This window comes from Drosophila montana, unplaced genomic scaffold, assembly GCF_035044405.1.
Source record: "Drosophila montana isolate Dmon_TW-CO22-7 unplaced genomic scaffold, ASM3504440v1 contig_2716_1, whole genome shotgun sequence".
Lineage (NCBI taxonomy): Eukaryota > Metazoa > Arthropoda > Insecta > Diptera > Drosophilidae > Drosophila > Drosophila montana.
In genome coordinates, this window is record NW_026997587.1 from 275,351 (window position 1) to 295,906 (window position 20,556).

Below are 20,556 nucleotides of genomic sequence, written 5' to 3' on the forward strand. Positions count from 1 at the left end.
TGCATAAGCTGCGATGCCGCAGTTCCACTTTCGGTCTTAAACGAGCGACCCAGCGACGTCGCACGCAAACGGAACACACGAAAATTTGTTCAGTTTTTCTTTTTCTAATAAATTTAATTTATTTATGCGTGTGAACCAAAGCAACTACCGTGTTGGGGCGGCAGCACTCATAAATCATCAAGTCTCGTTTTTTTTGTTTTCACAAACAAAAGTGAAAATGACCATAAATAAGCCCTAGCTGGCTTTCTGCATGCTTATTATTGGTTTGTATTGATGAGTCAGCATAAGGAAAATAGCAATTTGTTAGATAATTCAAATGTCAACAGATGAAGATTGCAAATCATTTTGCAATGCAATAAAAATAACACATGTTCAAAAAGCGCGCTCAAGTCAATGTGTGAGCTACACTCATGCGCCTGTTCAACACTGGCATTAAACGTGCTATGTAGCTATCTCCCTTACACTTGAGCAATAGCACCGCATAGGCAGTTCGACTAAAAACAAAGCGCCAAAACGAGAGAGCTGTCTGTGTTAGCAGCACAGTTTTGAAAGCATTGAGAGTTTGGCGGTTACTTTTGAAATCTGAATAATCTAAAGCTGAGCATTGTTTTGAGGGAATTTGAATATTATTATTTTTACTTAAATATTGAACTTCATAAATTTGTTTAAATAATGGCTTTTCGAGTTGGCTTTTTCCATAGATTATAACCCTTATTTGAATGAAGCATAAAATGCCATCAACAAATTTACTTTACATTAATATCTTTATTGATTCATATTTACATTCACACTTTTAAGCTTAAGTACATAATTCGATTGATTGGTAAATACTAATGCTCGTTTTTTTTAATTGACTTTCGGCTAGGCTTTAATTGAACTGCACTTACGTCTAGGGACAGAATAATTTAAACATTTAATATTAAAATTAATGATTAGTGATCGTTAACATTGCATTTAACTATATGTAACTGTGTGATGCCTAAAATCTAAGTCTTCTACTTCTACTTCTACTTGCTGATTGCACAAAAACGCGTCTCAGCTGCAGTCGGAAACTTTTCCCCGTTGTGGACCGCAGTGGAAAAGTGTTTTAGGCGGTTGAACTAAACTAATCTACAGCTAAATTGCATATTTACAGGCTCTGTGTAAAACTAGGACGGGTGCTGGGCGGGGCTAGGCAGGGTGAGGGGCTCACTTCATGTAGTAACTGCTGGGCGCACGGCCGGAGGTGTAAGTGCTCATGGGTATGCCCTGCGGTCCGGGTATATGATTGTTGACCGACGAGTGCGTCACCGACTGATTCTGTGAGCCATAGAGATGATCGACGCTGGTGTTGCCAATGCCATTGCCCGAGGGCTCATAGTCCACATCATAGTAGATGCCCGACTGGTTCTGCGGTAATTAAAAAAAAAAGACTTTTGAGTCAAGGCTGGCATTGCTGCTGGAGTTTGTAGACCTACCGCTATGCTGCCATTGCTGCGGCTCTTTGGGCGTGGCACCTGAAAGTTGCGACCCAGCAGATCGGCGCGATCCTCCTCCTCACTGGAGCTGGAGTTCTCCAGTGTGCGCATGCCATTCGCACGCGCACCCAGGCCGAGTCTTCTGGTAAAAGTGAGAGGAGTTAGCAATATACCTTTACAACGTCCGCGTATATATTTACCTGGGCAATGGCACTGGCGGCGCCATGTTGGCGCTTGGATGCATTTGCATGGTGCTCTGCATCGACATGCCTCCTATGGTGCCCATGCCAATGGCACCCAGATTCGGGTACGCAAACATGGCCGACGAAGGCCGTGTCGGTCCAATGGGTTCCGCCTGGCAAGCAAAGAATTAGGCATGGTTACAATACAGTTGGCCTCCAAAGAGAACTCACCCCGTAATGATTCGTTTGTGCCATAACATCGGCTATCTGTGCCCAGCGCATGCGATCCTCCAGCGTCACCTGGTAGCCCGCTTGCGGCAAGCCCGCCGACTTCAGTGGAGCTGTATTCATGTAGCCAAACACGGGCGAGCCCATGGCATTCTTCTGCTCGCGTTGCCAGCGACGTGACCACATGATGAGGCACACCAGTGTCAGCACTATGATGATCACAGCTGCCACGGAGGCGCCTATGGCCACGCCCAGTACCTCGCCATCGATCTCGCACTGAGCGCCATAGTGACTGGAGTCGCAGGCACATGTCTGGGCTCCCTCCTCGTTGTAGCTGCAGATGCCGCGATTATTGCAATACGCATCAGGACACGCCTGGCACTCGCGACCCGCACGCTGCGGCTGATCGGCCCAGGGATCGCGCAGACCCGACTCGCAGGCGCACTGGAAGCTGCCCCAGCTGTTGCTGCACGTGGCACTCTCGTGGCAATCGTTCAGCTCCGCGGATTGACATTCATCCAAATCGTGCAGCGCCGAGACGGCGCCCTCCGGTGAGCTCACAAACAGCACCGAGTTGCCAATGTTGTTGTTGCGACGATGCAGTACGCCCAGGAGATGCTTCTGCACATCGCTGCGCAGATTGGGACGCAGTGTTTCCACGCTCTCATCCAGCTGAAATAAAGGCGAGTTAGTTAAAGTTCAAAGTTCGCCTGCTTTCTACTCACTTTAAGAGTCAGATTCACGTAGACGCCACTGCCGCCCAAATTGGGATCCCCGCGATAGATATTGTTGACCTTGGCCTCCATAAACTCATCCGAATAGGGTGTCATTGACATGGCCGAGTCCAGCTACAGAGTGTAAGGTTTGCGATTAATTCGATTTTTATGGAGATGCATTTTATTGCTACTTACCGCGCGGACGGATTCGTAGCTGAGTTGTCCATATGGTTCGCTGTTGAGATCCAAGAGCTTGTTGTCCCAGACGATGCGATGCTCATAGATGCGATCCACGCGCATGCCCAGATGGAAGGAGATCACGCGGCGGCAAGGCTCGCGATGCTTGCGACGCGAGTAGCCTAAAAGTGGAGAGGAAAATATCTTAGAAAATGTCTACGATCTTTAAAAGACTAAGATTTCCTATGTGGTAAAAGGGTATTCCATAACCAAAGGATTAAAAGGAGCAGCCTCTAAGAGTAAACCAATCTACTGCCTTCACTCACCTGGTCTACAATGGCAGCTGGACACGCCGTTGTCCGTTTTGCAACGCTCGTGCTGCGCCTGATCACAGGTGGAATCGTCGCCCACAATGCAGGTGTCGATGCGCACCGGCGGCGGTGTCGGTCGCTGGCGGTAGTGTGGTCGCGTGGGGCCCGCATGCGTTGTGGACACAGCCGCTGGCTTACCCGGCGTCTGTCCGTGGCCATGTCCCGGGCTGGTGCCCGCCTGTGGCTGCAGTTCCACGACTTCCGTTTCGGGCACGACGTAACCGCCGCTGCTTTGCGTGACGCCGTGATTGGGTATAGCTGCGGCAGCACCGCTCGCACCACCACTGCTCGCACCACCACCACTCGCACCACCACTGCCTGTTGCCGCGCCCGGGAGTTGGGGTAGTCGTGTCGCCGGCGTTGTGGCGCCCGCTGGCGGATCTGTGGGATCACCAAATAGATTGATGTAAGTGCGTTTGCCATCGATCGAGACGAAGCCTTCGTCACCTGATGCCGACACAATGATGTCCGCCTGTGCGCCGCTCCCGGCTCCACCAGCGCCCGCTCCATAGGATCCATAAGGCTTGATGTTGATCGTCTGCTGGGAGCCGCTGCCCTTGGGACCGGGTCCTTGTATGGCCGACAGCGTCACGTCAAAGATTTCGCCATAGCCAGGCGGCAGATGCTGCCGTGTCGGCTGTATGGGCTGCTGTGGTGCAGCCGGACGCTGAGCGGGACGCGGCCGTCCGCCTGGCTTGAATTCGGGATCATCCAGCACAATGCCGGGTCGGGGATGGTAGGAAGCGGCGGGAGCGGACGTCGGGGCATTGGCAGTGGGCGCTTTTTCAGTGGTGGTAGTCGAGGTGGTAGTCGAGGTGGTGGTCGAGGTGGTAGAAGAGGTGGTGGTGGAGCTGGTACTAGTGGTTGTGGTGGTGGTAGAAGTGGTCATGGGTGTCTTGGACGTGGGCGCAATGACGTCCGCAGAGGAGAGCTCGCTCAGCGGCATGGTCTGAATGCTGCTCGTGGTCGATGAGGTGCTGACCTCCAGTCCGGGCGTGCGATTGGCTGTCATGAAGATGACCTCCTCGGTGGAGGGATCCAGATCGTGGCTAGGACCCTCGCCACTCTCCATGGACATGGGCACATAGCGGGAGGAGGACATGCCCATGACGGTGTTCACCACGGAGCTTGTCTCAATGATGGTTGTGTAGCCCTCGTGCTCGTCCTGTGGCTTCTTCTTCTCGCTGCTGGGCTTCGGTTTGTGCTTCTTTTTGGTCGCATGCTCCTTGGTCGGCGTTGTGGGCAACGGTTCCGGTGGCGGCTGCAGTTCATCCTCAAGCTCGCCGCCAGCTGTCTCCTGTTCGGTGTCCTGGTCGGAGACTTCGATGTACTGTGCATTGGCATCCTCGTTGGAGAACTCCGAGTCGTAGGTGGTGTCTGTGGGCTGCACACCATCCAGGGAATCGACGGCTGGCTCCGCTTCCGGCTGTGCCGGCTTCGAGTCCTCCTGCTGCACTGGCTCCGGTTCAGTTGGCCGCACGGGCAGCTGCTGTGGCGCCGGCAGCGGCTGGTATTGCGGCAAGGGGCGTCGGCTGCCGTTCACGCTTGTTGTTATTGGTGGGCGTGGCTTGTTGCGGTACCAGGGCGGCCGATTGCTCACAAAGCCCGGCCGAACGGGCACAATCTGTTCCGGAATGGGCACGCCGGTAATAAATGGTCGGTCGGGTCGGTCAAAGGGATACGGTGGCGGTCGCATGGATGTGCCCGGCTTCTGTGCCTCATAGTCCATGGGCAGCGGCTGCACCTCGGATATGCGCGGCGGTCCGCGATTGTTGATCCGGCTCGCCGAGGGACGGCGCACGCCCTGCGTATTGGCGTGCACATTGACATTGCCGTTCAGGAGCTTCACAATGCCCGTGATGATGTCCTGGATGTCCGGATTGCCATTCTGGCGGGCATTATGCGGCGCCTGGGTCGCACTCGCCCTCGAGATGACAGTACTGCTCGGACTCGGGCTGATAGGGGACCCCGACGTAGGCGGTCGCAGGCCCCCCTGCACTAAAAAAGGCTGCTCGGTGCTGGAGCTGCCGTAGGAGCTGCTGGAGCTGCCGCTGCTGCTGCCAGCTAAGGTCTTGCCCGCTCTGATGCGCTGCGTGCGCTCCGGCTGCTGCTGCTCCTCCTGCTGATCGTAGGTGCCCGTGGGCTTGATGTTGTAGTGAAAGTAGCGTCCGGCGGAGACATCCTTCTCGCTGTCCTTGCCATAGTCGATGTCGTTGGGGCCCGGATGCTGCAGCAGCTGCTGCTGCTGCAGCTGCTGATGCTGCGGCTCGTGCAGTATGGGCGAGGCGGAGCGTTCCACGCGGGCACGCGTCTCATTCTCCAGCGGCGCCGAGCGACGGCTGTCCGAGATCGTATTCGTATCGGCCATGGTGCTCTCAATGCTCAAATGCGCCTCCGACTGCTGGCTGCTGGACTTGGGCGAGATCTGCGAGATGCCATCGTGCTGGGCAGCTGCGGGAAGAGAGAAAGAGGAGGAAGGTAAGAGAATGCTGGTGAAATTCTTAAAATGCCAAAGCTTCAATTGCGCTAATTATTATCGCAGTGAAAAGAATCTGTTGCAGCCGCTGCCAAAACAAAAGCGACGCCGGGTTTCACTTTTCAGGTACGCTACAATTGCACCACCTGCCAACAAACACACACACACAGAGACACGCACACATTTACACACATGCCCTGTGCTTTGTCTTTGTCATTGTCATGTGGATTCCTCTATATTATGCACATTTGCATTTCTTAGAAATCCGAAACCAGCATTGAGAGAGATTTCAGTTTCAGTCGCAGTCAAAAGTTTCAGATCTCAGCCTCGGCTGGCAGGCATCATTTATTTTCGATGTCAAGTTTGTGTCTTGAGTCTTTTGTATTCTTTTCACTCTCGCATTGTATTTGTTTTCGGGGCGTACATCTATCTGAACCTGGCAACATCTGAAATTACTGGTTGCCTTTTCCAAGCCAAGGCTGCCCCAAACAAACATGTCTCGCCCGAGTCATACGAACATCTGTCACAGTTGTAAACTCATATTACTTATTACAGTGCGCCCCAACCCCGCCCGCCCTGGCTACGCCTCCCCCCCTTCAGGCAGTGCGCGCACAATTGCACAGGCAACTCAAACTTTGAAGATCTCTACGCAAGACGAGAATTTCACAAATTGCTACGTGAAGCGTTGAAAAGATGCCAACTTCATTCGCAGTGGTTGTTTTTTTTTTAAAGCTGGAAAATATATGAATTTTCATGCAGCTGAGCTACTTGTGGGCTGGGTTTGAATATATATCTATCAATGGGGGGATTCGCTTGTCTGAGCGAATAAATCTATGAATTCATATTGCCAAATAGCTGTTAAGACTTTACACAAAGTGTGGTTGGGTGTTGAGTTAGACAGTTCTAGCAGAATGAGCATAAAGATAGAATGGTCGAGGGAACGAGGCTTTAGATATATGCAAGACTAAGGAACAGTTGATTGTAGAGTATTATTATAAGGGTCACTAATACTCTACAATCGGATTTAAATAAATAACATTTATTGCGAACTCGATATCGATTTTGATCGATTACTTTGAAACGGGCAAAGTTATCGAATATCGGAAACAAACTCGATCTGCGCGGGGACTAAGAGGACCTACAGCTAAAAGTCTAAAAGTTTCAAGTCTCTAGCTCTTATAGGTTCTGAGATCCTTGCGTTCATACAGACGGACAGACGGACGGACATGTCTAGATCGACTCGGCTATTGATGCTGATCAAGAATATATATACTTTATGGGGTCGGAGATGCTTCCTTCTGCCTGTTACATACATTTGCACAAATACCCATTTTTAATGGGCTCAGGGTATAACAAGTTATTCAGTTACTATACAATTAAGAGTTCCCTTAGAAATATTAAGTTGATCTGCTCGAATAGTTCCGTTTATAATTGACAAACATTTATTTCTGAACCACAATTAAATTATCTCACAGAACATTGCGAGAACTGAAAGAGAAATGCAGGCAATTATTAACACTTATTAAAAGATAGATTGTTAGACCTGCCCATAACAGGTTGTTGTCGAAACAAAAATGAACTTCATTTGGAATTTGGAGAAAATGATTTAAGACATTCAACACATTCGACAGTTGGCTTTCATCACATTCACACTTTACGCTTTTATTCTGGTATTTGAAGTGCTTTCTTTTTCGGGACTCATGTCTAACGAAATTGACACCTGCTGATCTTCTGCCTGGCTTCGACTCACTCGAACTCACTTGAACTCAATTCTCAATGCGTGTGGCGCATCTGCGACTGTGCCGCCCCTCCCCCCCGCCAAGCATTCAATATGCACAAGCTAAGAGCCTTACAGCTAGAAGAGTATTATAAATCTGAGCACTTGTTACTTTCTTTTGCGCTGCGGCTGCGGTGATTTATGTGGCTGCAACTCCGAAGCCGGAGAGGTGTCAAGTGCATATGTGTGTGGCAGACGGGCAGAAAAATGTTTGCGAATGTTTGGCTGACATATTAGCGCGATGCTTGTGGCATGCCACACACACACTCGGGGGGAAGTCTAAGGTCTTGCTGCAGGCAGACAACCAGTTTAATAATATTTTGGAGTTTATGGCGCTGCGCATAATTCACACGACCAACAAAGAAAACAAAAACACGTTTAGTTATTGAGCTTAACCCAATTGCTAAGCGGTTTTTTTTTGTGGGTTTCTGTTTTTTGTTGTTGTAGTTGTTGTACTCCCCTCCGATTAAGTTTTTGGCACAGTTTTTACTTTCACCTTGGCGCGCTAAGCTGGCATGGCAAATGCCGAAACACGCTGATTGATAACTAAAACAAATACTATTTGTTTCACTTTCTTTGATATAATTAGCGCTTCCTTCAAAACCAAAACCAAAAAACAAAAAGCAAACACGGCCCATAAATACTTATATAGATTGTGCGCTCGCATTTTCACTTTCCTTTTGCACAAATATTTTTCCACTTGTTATTCGAGTTTTATATTTTTGCGCTATTATTGATACGAAAATTGAATTTGTAGCTGGCCGGGTAAAAGTGTCTGGCCAAAATGAAAATGTTGCCGCCGGGCTATTAAATTAACCGAGCAGAGACAACAACAAAAACAACAACAACAACAACAAGGGGGAACTGTAGCACAATTTTTTAAATTGAATCTGTGGCATGCAACACTTTCACGGATAACGAAAGTAAAACTTTAATTAAGTGCCTTTTTAGGCAGCCAACTCCCCAACGGCTAAAGCCGGACATCTAGACATGTCTCCGAAGTTCAATGCACCAAATCAAGACAACAACAACAACGACAACTTTGACAACTTCGACGACAAGAGCAGTCATTAGTTCCAGCGCTTGCCTACACTAATTTAAACGCTACTTGAGTCCACGAGATTGAGGGGGACAGCTGGGAGGGGTAGGGGTAGGGGGAGGGGCACTTGCGAATTGGGTTTCGTTGCGACTCGTAACCCACACACGCGGCACAGAAAATTGCCAATTTCAGCGCCTCCAACAAGCAATCACTTTCTATTTCAGCTGCTCAAGAAAAAGCAAAACCGCAAAACTGTTTCACAACTTGGCCAAAAGACAGATATAGAAGCCGTGCATGGCACATATAGGCTAGTGTAATTTTTGGTTGGCAAGAGCTAGCGACAATAATTACATTTGGTGCGCTTATGAAATGCGGCAATTTGATATTTCGATAGTTAACGCACGTACGCAAGCATTACGCATACGCCATGTCTGACAGACCGAAATTAAGTACTTAGCCAGGCCAACACTTGTTGTCACATATTTGGCCCAATGCTTATGGCTATTATGCAACAAATTATGGCGGGGCGGCGCTGCCGTAATAAGCCGACAATTTTCCGCAATTATTTTATATGATTTAATGGCATTTCAATTTGTTTTATTTGCTTTAATTAAGGTTCACATTTTGGGGAAAATTTAGGACTTAATTGTTTTAATTGACGTAAGATTATAGTTTGTGGATATTTAATGGATTTCATAGGTATTTTGGTTTAATTATTTATTTTTTTTAAATTTAGTTTGCTTGAATTTTTAAATAATTGCAAACTTTGCTCTCAACAATCTACCAAGTTCTTCAGCACAAATCTCGACATTATATGATAGTTAATTGATTTGGTAATTAGTTGATATTATAGTAAACATATTAATAGGCAAATAAGCCTTGAAAACTGCTGACGAATTCAAACCAGCCAATTACCATTTGTTAGGACTTACTCTTCTATTTATATAGATTGAATGCTTAATTGTTGGTTTGGTTTTCGGTTTGTTGGTTGTTATCCTAATTTTTAATTTATAACAAAGTCTTTAACACTTCAACCATTCTATAGTCTATACATTAATGGTATTCCCAATTATATTATTTAGAAAGTACAAGAGTGCGGTTATGTAACTTGTATTCATCTTGATGTATTCATCTTGCAACTCATAGCTGCCTTTTTAAATGTTAGCTAACATCCCATTGCACTTTTGGCTTTGATTTCTTTCCTTCACATATTGAGCTGCCACAATTTAATAAATTTGTAAAGTCCAACTTTATGCGTCTGCTATAGAAACCTTTCATAAAAATCTGTTCGAAATCAAAAGCAAAGCTTCAGCAAATAGGCACTAACTTGGGCTTATGTTCGGTCTTTATGTTCGGCTTTCTGTTAGATTTCTATTAAAGATGTTGCAGCCGTGTCGCAATGTAAGCATCTAAATCGCCGGCTTGCCCTGAGGCCGTGGTTGGGCCCACGTTCGTTCAACTTGACTCGTCGCACAGACGCCCATTCCAAAACCAAAGTCAAGGAACTTGTGGGCAACGCCTCGCCGAACTGAGCTGAGCTGCTGAAGATATTACTGGCTTATCTTGTGCACGTCCCATGCATTTGAAATATCGCCACAGTTTTTATATAGAGACGGAGGAGGGGCGTGTTCCTAAGCATCCCCTCAAAGTGTGGCATTAAAAATTGTTTGATTTAATGCTAATTGATTCCGGCAACGCTTGCCTTAGCCCCGGTGGGCGTCGATATGACTAAAAACTACAGCGAAACAACAAATGTTACTTTATGGCGCTGCCACAAAGAAAGTTTTGTGTAATAAATACTTTGTTTTTCTCTCTTCTCTTGCAGCAAAGTCATGCAGCGACCGCTGCCTGGGCTGAGGTCTGGCTCGAGGCCTTGGCTGGGGCCAGGGACGTGCCCAAGACAAACCCCAGCCGCGTATTCGTTAGCAACCCAAACAAATTCTGTCTGTTTGGCTGCACTTGTGCAATCAAGCGTACGTTTGCGTATACCCTGTAAACTATGCATATATATATAATTGCATAATATAGATTTTTTAGATAGCAGCCAAAGCAATGCGACTAACTATTTGAGCTCGGGAACTGTAAGAGTTATAGATACCAAATATGGTAAACCCCTTTTTTGTTTCGTATTGAAATGTAATGTATATGTCTGCAAACTATTTTTGAAGCGCAACATGCTTTAGTTGCAAATATTAAAGAATATACATTTAAAATTGAATCTCTACCAAAACCTGGGTTCAAGGCTTTGGACAACTAACTTTACGAGCCGAGCTCAAACCGAGAACCAACTAATTTCTGCTGCTTACAGGGCATCTTGTCGTCTCATTCCTCAAATTTGTCTTTTAGTTATACTGCTGACAGCTGCTGGCAGAACCTTAAAGTGCCGCTCGTTGTCAGTTCCGTCGCGCTGTCTATGAAAATTTCAAACAAATGCGCTGCAATTAACAAGTGACGACAATGACGCGGCTCAGCAAGCAGAGAGAATATTATTATTGTTTTTTTTTGGTTTTTTTGTCATCTAGTGAAATTGAGGAATTTGTCGCTGGATATTTGAAGGGGCAGAGTAAAAGCCCAGAGGCCATGACGTGTGTCATACGAAATTGTTTTTTCTTTTCAGCATTTGGCGCGCGTGTCATGCAATTATGTATGTTAATTTTCCGGGCAGCAAATGCAATTTGAAGGCAAAACCGAAGCCAAAGGCAAAGCCAACAGCAACAACAACAACAGCAACAACAACAACAACAACTGCAGCCATTGTGTTAGCGCATAAGCGAATGACCTTAATCAAGGTCTGACTACGACTACGACTCCAGCTTCAGTCCGAGCTGCAAAGCCAGAGCCGGTTGCAGTCGGGACTTGCCGCAACTGGAGCCCCACTTGGCTAACTTGGCTGTACGCCTGTCTAAGCCAAACAAAAATTTATTGGCTTGGCTTTGCGCGCTCGGCTGGCTCTGGCTCTGGCGATGGAAAGTTGCGGATATCCACGTAGCACTGACCGCTGCATCTGCCTAAATAATAGACACACTTAACAGCCTAATTGTCTGATATTTATAATTAAAGCCGCAGCAACGCAAGAGCAGGCTGCCAACTACTATAACAGATTCCAGCATAAAGCAAAGCAGCCACTAATAAGCAGCAAATGCCAAGGCAGAAGCCAGAGCTGGCCAAGAGCAGGGCTCTGCGCTTGTAAATTGAACTAAGCTGCAATTTAGCTGTAGATCGCTTATCTCAGGCAGAACAGGCGAACTACATAGGAAAATAGTTGAAATATTTGCTTTTCATAGGAACACGCAAGGCGCATAGTTTCGATAGCATCTAAGGGTGGCTGCTGCTGCTTGAGTTCAGTAAACTCCAAGAGTTGGTAAATGGCAATACACTGCAACAAAATGATTGTGAGCAGCAATCAGTTGACTGCGCTCCATATACGCGTCACTAATTGAACAATTAAAGCTGATTAAATGTTGGTTAAAATGGAGCATAGAATGGGCACACAACTGCGCTGCGTCAACGGCGCCCCTTTGGCCAAGAGCAAAGCCGCAAATTGTGTTGGCCAACATAAAAGCTAAGTCAAGTTGTGGCCAGTTGAGTTAAATCAAGTCTTGTCGCAGCCAAGTTCAATGCTAAAAGAACGCTAAATTTATTGATTGAAAAGCGGCTTTTGCTCGCTCTCTCGCTCTCTTTTCTTTTTCTTAGTCAAACCGAAACTGTGTCAACGTGCCCCCAAGAAAAACGGAACAAGTTGCGACCAATATGGACAAACGGGCGACTCTCAATGGCGTGTGACAAGTTCAAAAGCAACGAGTGTGCGTTTTTCTCTGTGTGTGTGTGTGTGTGTTGGTTGTGCTATCATACCAAAAGTTGAAAAACGTTTACGTTTTACAAACGGCCCACAGAACCGGCCAGCGACAGAGCAGTCAGTCAAACAGCTTTTTATTAGGCTATTTCTAACTGAGCGCCAAGTGCTGTGCGTGTGTGTATGTGTGTGTGCGTGTGTGTGTGTGGTGGGACTCTCTTCACGCATTTAACGGCATTCTATTTCAAGTTTCACGCACACTTTATGTGTCAGCTAGGCTAGCCGAGAAGTCAACCAATTGGGCTAATTGTGGTTATGGCCTTAAGCTATGCAGGCATTGGGCTCAGCCAGTGCCACGCCCACGCACAATGAAGCTAAAAGTGTGAAAGAGCCGGTGAGGACTGCAGTGCAAGGCAATAGCAAGTTCGTTGCTCAAGGTTTTTTTTTGATTTATTGCAGCTGCTTGGTAAAAGGCGAGTTCGTTGCTTAAGTCTTTGGTTTATTGACAAGTTTTTACGGTCACACTTTTATTGACCAAGAATATGAGCAGCAGCAAGTTTGTTGTCTAAGTCTTTTGTTTATTGTTGTCAAGAATGTTAGCTGAGGCAAGTTTGTTGCCTAAGTCTTTTGTCAATTTTGAAAAACGTTAGCGAGGCAAGTTCGTTGCCTAAGTCTTTTGTTTAATAAGCTCAACCTTTATTTACTTTCGTCTTTTCGCTGCAAAAGAAAGCCTTTGGCTTGAAACAAATTTAGACCCATATAACCAAAAATGTGAAAAAAAAAAAAAAGTCCAATTGGCATCTTACAAAATAAAACAAATTTAATAAAAAACAAAAATCGAACAGAACCGGTTTCGCAGCTTAAATATCTACAGACTGCGAAATGTTTTCATTGATTACCATGTGTTCATTCTGTCTACCTGGGTTGCGGCTTCATCAAGCCGAAAGGTGAACGTTACCTGCCCGCCCGCCCTCCGTCCGTCCGTCCGCCCGTCCGTCCGACGACGTCTGCGGTTTTCGCTGCCTTTGTGCAATTCTGCGTGCGCCTCAAATGTCTTGAGCGCCGCGGGACAAATATGTGGCATGGCCAGGGCCAAGAAGGAACTTGACCAAACGGCATCAAGATAAATTGTGGGTTCAGGCATGCGACTGGGCGACACGGGGCTGCTGTTATGGGTGTGTGTTTATGGTTATGCGCGGCAACTTTCGTTGTGCCGAATTTCGGACGGGCTGTCGCTCGAGCGCGCCTGGGAAAGGGAAAGTAGTCGTATGCATGCAGTTATTGATACCGAGACTCCGACTCCGATTCCGATTTCCACAGTTTCAGCTCTAATTGAATGAAAAGGGTGGAGAAACGTTTAACTTAATTGGATCTGTGCACACACACACACACACACACACACACACACACATGTGGAGACTTTGTGGGACTGATATCATCATTGGCATGAAATTGCAATTGCCATTAATTTTAATAAAATGAAGTGCAGCCAGTTAACAGAGCAGCTGCAATAGACTACAATCAAAAGCAAAGATTCCACAAAAGGCAACCAATTTTTGATATGATATGATATGAACTAGGGGAAACTCATAAAAAAAGTAGTTATCCCTCATGCTTATGTTTTGGCAAAGTTTTGCAAGCTTTAAGCAGGAGTATAAACTGTGGAGCTTGACCCAAACAGTCTTGTCTTTTTTCATTCAGTGTATCGTAAGGTTCTCAATTACATTTGAATACTTTTAGTCTGTCATTTATATTCACTTGAGTTGCCCACAGAGATAACGCACCTGTTCGCCGGCACACGAAAAACTTTAATTAATTGCGTTAACATGCCATGCAATCGAGTGGCCCACCAAGAATGCTGCTGCACCACCAGCACCACCAGCGGCATCGGCGGCATCGGCGGCACCACAACGGGCAACAAATGAAACCTGCCGCTTGACCCAATAAAAAGCAGCGCCATAAATTTGTGAAGCGTTGCAGCAGATTTGAAGATCGCGGCATCTTTATACAGTATATACATATATACATATATATATATGTGCCGGCCCTGGCCAACTTTTCGGCTATTTTTATGCCCCTCTCTCTCCCTCTCCCTCCCACTCTCTCTTTCTCTGTCTTTCACTCGCTGCAAGTGGGCCATGTAACCGAAAAATGTGCCAAAAAGCAAAGTGAAGAGAAATATGTGTGGAATAAGCACAGCTAATCTGAAAATGTAAGCAGCTTAAGCAGAGAAGCCCAAAGAGAAAGAGAGAGTAAGAGAGAGAGGGAGAGAGAGAAAGAGCTTGAGTGAAATACATGTTAAATGCAACAGGTTATTGTTGTCAATGCGACAAGCTCGTGACTTGATTCCGGCCCATCAAACGTATCAAATTGAGGCAAATGATGAATTGCACTTATATCCCAACGGCTAACTGTTTGATTTTCTTTGTAAATTTTTGGTATACACACCTGCACACACACTCACGCAGACACACACACACAACATCGAACTCATCACGCTTTCTAATGTCGTTACCTTGATGATGTTTTACTCTTGCTGCTGCTGCTGCTGCTGCTGTCGATTGCCTCGCTTCGTCGAGCGACACTTTTCCAATGCACACAAAACGAATTTCAATTCTTTGGCGCTTACATTTCGAAAGCCCCAAGTGCCGTTATTACCGCTCCATCGTTACCAACGGAGCCCAAGCTATTGCCTGCTGCTTAAGATTCTCAATTGGCTGCCGCCGCTTCAGCTTGAAATTATTTTCTTCTTATTTTTTTTTTAATTAAGCTGCTGTAAAATTATTTTCACTTCACCTAATTTTCGCGAGCCACGTAGAATGCAGCCGGGCTTCTGAGCTTGAATGTGAAAATGTTTCTTTGAATACCCTTTAAATAAGGGGATATTATTTGAAATGTAAATAAAGTAAGCTCTGCCTTTCTGCTTTGCTTTTTATTATTGTCTATTTATTAGTTATTTGACTGAATTGAAGGTTAAAAATTATTTTAGAATTTTTTTATTTATATTAAACAGATTTTCGCACGGAAAGAAATCATTTAAAAGAATAAAATCGCGCTGCTTTAACCAATTAACTAGGCTAGGGCATTAAATCTTCGTCAGATTCTAGCGGTTCTTTTCATGTTTATGTAAATCTGTTGCCGCTCAATGGACGCCACTCTTATGTTAATGAAGCTTATTAGCTGCATGAAAGATTTGCTTTGTGAAATGCCAACATATTTGATTTAAATGGCCCAGTAAACAGTAAAGCAGTCGGCTTTAATTGATTCAACGGGCAGGCAGGCAGCCAGCAACTGTTAGGCTCGTGTGGCTGGGCATGTGGTGCAGCTTTAATGAGTGCCCCAGCGCAGCGAGTGTTGACTGCGCCTAACAGGCCGCTAGTGTTATTTTAATGCCCTTTCTATAAATATTGTTGGCAGTGAATGCCTGAGAACTCAAGCCAATTATGTCTAACTGCTTAACTGGCCACATAATTGTAAAGCGCACTTGGCCAAAAGGTGCAGCGGAACAAAGTCTGCAAAGAAACCGCCCGTGAATGCACAACTAGCCTATTGCATAACTGGCTGCTTTGCATACTAATCAATTATTATTTAATTACTTGAGTATGCAGCAACTGACGCCCGCCAATATCAAACTGTACACACAGCAAGACTTGAATAAATATTAATAAACGAAGTCTTTAATTAGACTTCAATTCACGCACGTCACGCACTCTGGCAAAGGCAAAGCCCAGTTCAATGAATCCGGCATGAATAATCACATATTACACAATATATTAAGTCAAAGAAATGACGCATCTGACACAAAGATTTAACCAAGCTCATGACATACTTATATGTATATATATACAACACATCTTGAAGTTATTTTTTATGTGTCACGCCTAGACACCTGCCAAATCAGCTCTAAAAATGTCAGAGCATGGTTTTTGGGTCAGGCCCGTATTTTTGAGTGAAATTAGCATTCGCCATGGCAACAGAGTGGGCTACTGCGGGTGCCCTGGCAGCTGCCCATCAGTCTGTCAGTCAGTCAGTCGTTTGCACCTGCGTGATGTTGGCATACTTCGACTTGGCCAAACAAAACAAACGCAGCGTCGGGTACTCACTCGCACCTGAATGGGCATGTGAGCATCTTGTTATCTACTTTATGTAGCTATTCATTCTTAGTAACGCCCAATAAATTATGCACCAAACATGTGCTTTCTAAAAAGAAAAGACACACACACGCACACTTGTGTGTGTGTGTGTGTTGGGCTCGCAGCATGCGGCATTTGCTTGCCGCGAGCACTTGGCTCAGGCTAATGGCATGGAATTTAATGCAGTTTGTGAAGCATTGAAGAAAGTTAAAAAAAAAGACTTTAACTGTATTAAACTATGTAGATAATTGAAATGCCTTTGGTTAATGAATAGAGTGTATAACAAATGCAAGAAAATGCATACAGATAAAAATAGACAAGCAAATAAAACAGAGTTAATGTATGGAAGAGCAATTTACATCATTCTGGCATAATAATCTATTGAAGGTAAGGCAGAGAAAGGGTAGCCTTTCAATGATATATAAGAAATCTGACTCTTAAAAGTCAGTTCGTATTTCAAAGCGCTGAAGATGCCAAATTTTGTGTGTGGGTGCTTATATATCATATCTGGATTAGTTTTGTATATCTGCCTAACTTGCTTCCATTTATTTTTATGGATCTCTATGGATCTATAGATCGGCTAATAAGCTTTATCCGGCTTGCCAGAGCTGCAGTATATATCTACTTCTATATATCTGTTAGCATTTGCCAGTTATTTACAGGCTATCTGCCAGTCGATCACTCTCTACTCTTAACTATTACTTTACATCATTCTGGCATAACTATAAAGCAATCTATAAAAGTAAAGGAAGAGAAAGGGTAACCCATAAAAGATATATAAGAATATTGACGCTTAAAAGTCAGTTCTTGTTAGAGAGCGCTGAAGATGCCAAATTGGGATCAGTTTTGTATATCTTTGCCCTAAATGATTAGCTCATTTTTAGTTATTATTTATTTTTATGGATCTATAGATCTGTTAATAAGCTTTATTCTTGCTTGCCAGAGCTGATGTACATATCAACTTTAAGCATTTGCCAGCTGCTTACAGGCTATCTGTCAGTCGTTCAGTCTCTACTCTTAACTATGCTATTGCGGTTAGCTTATTGACTTTAGATGCCAGCGTTGTCTAATGCCAGCATTAAGAATTCACACATGAAATTCCTCTAGAGACACCCTTCGCGACTTACAGACTTTATTTTACTTACCCGCTGTGTGAACGTGCAGCAGTAGCAGCAGTGAAATTGACAGCAGCGTCGCGGACAAGTGCCAAATGTGCCACCGGCAGTTTGGCATTCTATGCTGCTGCTTCTTCTTCTTCTTCCCACAGTTGTTGTTGTCGCTGCCGCCTCTGCTGGCTTGTTGATTTTGTGTTAAGTCTTGTGGCTTTCGTCGCATTTTTGCATAAATTGTTTTGCCTGCTTTTGCGGCAATAAAAGAAAGCCTCACTTGATTCTAAGCTGTTGTCGAGTATTGTTAATTTTTTTTTTTTTTGTATTTTTGGTATTCCTTTCAGTTTATGCTTGAACTTTGGCGTGGCATCTTCCTCTTCTTTTCTTTGCCTGAAGATTTACATATTATAAGCTGCAAAAAAAGGAGAAAAAAAAAGTTTATTAGCTTTGGGCAACTGATACAATTTTTCTAAAGATTTAATGCGCAAGTTTGTTGCCTAAGTCTTTTGTTTGACACTCGCCCAGTCTGACTGCCGCTTTCGAGCGCTTAAATTTGCGTGAGAACAGGCCACAGATCTGCGTTTAATGGGGAGCACTGTCCATTTAAGTGGCTCGCAAGAAAAAGCCATTACGTCAGCCCAAAAGAAACAAGGGCCAAAAGGCCGCACAAATACGCTTATAAATCAGAGTACGCCACATAATTGCCCAAAGGCAAAAAAAAAAGACCACTTGCCCCGCGGCTTTCTAAGCCACATTTACGTAACCTCGTGTCAGCGATAGCAGGTGATGCCTGTGATACCGAGAGCAGCAACTGCTTACAGCGCACTGATTGAGATGCTAATTTTGATTGATGTAAAAACAAATTCAAACAGCGAAAGTTTAAGCACAATTTTAAGAGGTGTCAAAAGGAAAAGTGAAACTCGCAACACTCATCAAAAAATAAGACCAAAAGTCGATAAATCAAAACAAAAATAACTTGAAATTTATTAGCAAATCAGAATGGTAACAGCGGCCAACGCAAAGCTGCAGCTGCTGTTACCCAATAAGTGCAACAACAACAAAAACAACAACAACAATAACAACGAATACGTGACGCCCTACAATTGTCGATTAGCAGCTAATCAGAAGCCAAGCAAACGATCGTTAAAACGACCACAAAACCAAAACAATTGCGAAGCGGAGCAGCCTTAGCTGAAAGTGAAAGCACTCAGAGAGAACGCGAGAGACAGAGAGAGGGGGAAAGAGAGAGAGGGAATGAGCTGGAGACAGCGCTTTGTAGAGTAAAGGTTGCTCTGTGAGCCGCAACGAAGTCTTAAAACTCGATTACGCTTACAAGCACAGCAAAAGCGAAAGATACAAAAAAGACTTCGACTTCAACTTCAAACTGAGTTCAAGCCCAAAATCAAAATAACACAGTAATACGTTGACAATGCACGACTAGGCAATACCCTGTGTATGAAGATCTTAAAATGAGTTGGAAAAAACTTGTTGAGTCAAGAAATCTTTCAGGAAATAAACAGAAGAGCTTTAAATAAACTAGAAGATTCCTATTCTTATAAAAAATTTCCCTTACTTTATATAAAAGATGATCATAATATGTTTTGGCTGGCTCCAAGTTTAGTTTGAAGCTTTATATTTGTGGCAATATATTTCAAATTTTATGATGCTTTGGTTTGTTTTATCCGGCTATACACAAGCATATACAAAATAATTTGGGTTTCTTTCCAAAGCCGAAATGCCCTTTCAGCTCTTGAGACGTAAAAAAGCAATGCTTAGGTGCCGACATGTGCAGCCGCCAAGTTGAGTCATGGTAAAACATTTTGGCCGCGGTGCTGCTGCTGCTGCTCTTGTTGTTGTTGCTGTTAACAACATTTGAGTGCAGGAAGTTGGGGTGTTTTTCCATATGCCGAACCTTGAAATTTCGGCTGCCCCAAGTGAAATAGAAAGTTTTTTAATAACAACGCGAGCAGTCACAACAACAACAACAACAACAACAATAAAACAAACAATGACGACAGACAGCGCCTGCGCAACGTGGGTGTTGAACGCAGTTGTTTTTGTTGTTGTTGTGGCTGTCATTAAACGACTCCATTTTGTTTCCAGTGAGCGATTGCCAGGCAAATGTTGTTGCTGTTGTTGTTGTTGCAGCTGCCCACGCAGGCGCCTGTCAACATGAGCAGCGCTTGTTTACATTGTTAACATGCGAGCAGAGTTGCCAACTGCCGCTTCGAAAAGGGTAACTAAGTTCGTTGTGTGCAAAGCGGCTAAAAATAGTTATTAGTATAATTAAAATGCCTCAAAATATAGTTTGAAGTTGAAACTCTTTCCGGTTGATGACCTCTGAAAAAGGCTACATTTAGCTAGAAAATAGCTGCAGTGGCAACACTGTTTATAAAGTTGGCTTTCTTTGGGTTTCGATATGTTGTTGTCTGTGGCTTTTCGACGGAAGTGTTGCATTGGGCTCGCAGTTAGTTGACTGCCTTCCAAGTTAAATGACTCATGCGATCTTTTGGACGCCTGTTGCGTTGCGTAACTGAAGCTCAGCTCCGGGATATTGCATGCATGCCAAGAAGCAGCAGCAGCAGGTTGATATATTGGCGAAATGTGCATTCAAAAGGCAAAAGCGATAAAAGGCAGCGACTTCCATTGCATAAGACTGCCGGCGTATACTCCATGTGGCAATCGACGCCCATTGTGACCTTTGTTTATCACCAATTCGGCTGCAGCTCATAAATTCTTTAACTCAACACCAATACAAAAGACTTGAGCAGAAAACTTGACTGCACATTTTCTTATATACTTTCAACTTTCCACAATATCCATTAATAAAGCTCACCTCAAATATCAATCATTAATCCGAATGCATTAGCAGTTTTTGTTTACGCCAATTGATGGATTTGCGTTTTCTATCAATTTTTTTGATGCCTCTCGTCTATCGCACGTTATTTTCAATTACATTTTGCACACGAACAAATTTCACCAAAAAACAACAACTGCAAAAAACAGGCAAAAGGCAACCAAATTGAAATTTCTATAAACATAATGGACAACTGAGAGAGAGAGAGAGAGAGAGAGACTCGGACATTGGTAGGCCAGAT

The 20,556-nt window shown here is 44.7% G+C and overlaps 1 protein-coding gene across 3 annotated transcripts; it reads right to left on the minus strand.

The window, feature by feature from the left end:
• Window positions 1-745: 745 nt before the first annotated feature.
• On the minus strand, window positions 746-20,451 carry pwn (pawn). Of its 3 annotated transcripts, XM_064684294.1 has the most exons (10): window positions 20,295-20,451; window positions 17,495-17,870; window positions 3,579-5,582; window positions 3,087-3,512; window positions 2,779-2,942; window positions 2,593-2,715; window positions 1,871-2,539; window positions 1,658-1,812; window positions 1,458-1,599; window positions 746-1,389 (listed from the first exon to the last, which is right to left on the minus strand). In XM_064684294.1, the coding sequence occupies exons 2-10, from the start codon at window positions 17,682-17,684 to the stop codon at window positions 1,189-1,191; spliced, it is 4,074 nt and encodes a 1,357-aa protein (XP_064540364.1). In that variant the 5' UTR covers window positions 17,685-17,870; window positions 20,295-20,451; the 3' UTR covers window positions 746-1,188. The 3 variants fall into 3 exon arrangements, with proteins under 3 accessions (XP_064540364.1, XP_064540363.1, XP_064540362.1); XM_064684293.1 differs by having other exon boundaries at window positions 1,458-1,596; window positions 3,087-5,582; XM_064684292.1 differs by having other exon boundaries at window positions 3,087-5,582.
• Between the last annotated feature and the right edge of the window lie 105 nt (window positions 20,452-20,556).

Coding starts and splice junctions, on each gene's coding strand:
- pwn (XM_064684292.1), bottom strand. CDS start 17,684: ATGCGACGAAAGCCACAAGACTTAACACAAAATCAACAAGCCAGCAGA. Junction 5,583..17,494: donor GCTGCACGTTCACACAGCGG/GTAAGTAAAATA, acceptor CTCTTCCCGCAG/CTGCCCAGCACGATGGCATC. Junction 2,716..2,778: donor GCTACGAATCCGTCCGCGCG/GTAAGTAGCAAT, acceptor TACACTCTGTAG/CTGGACTCGGCCATGTCAAT.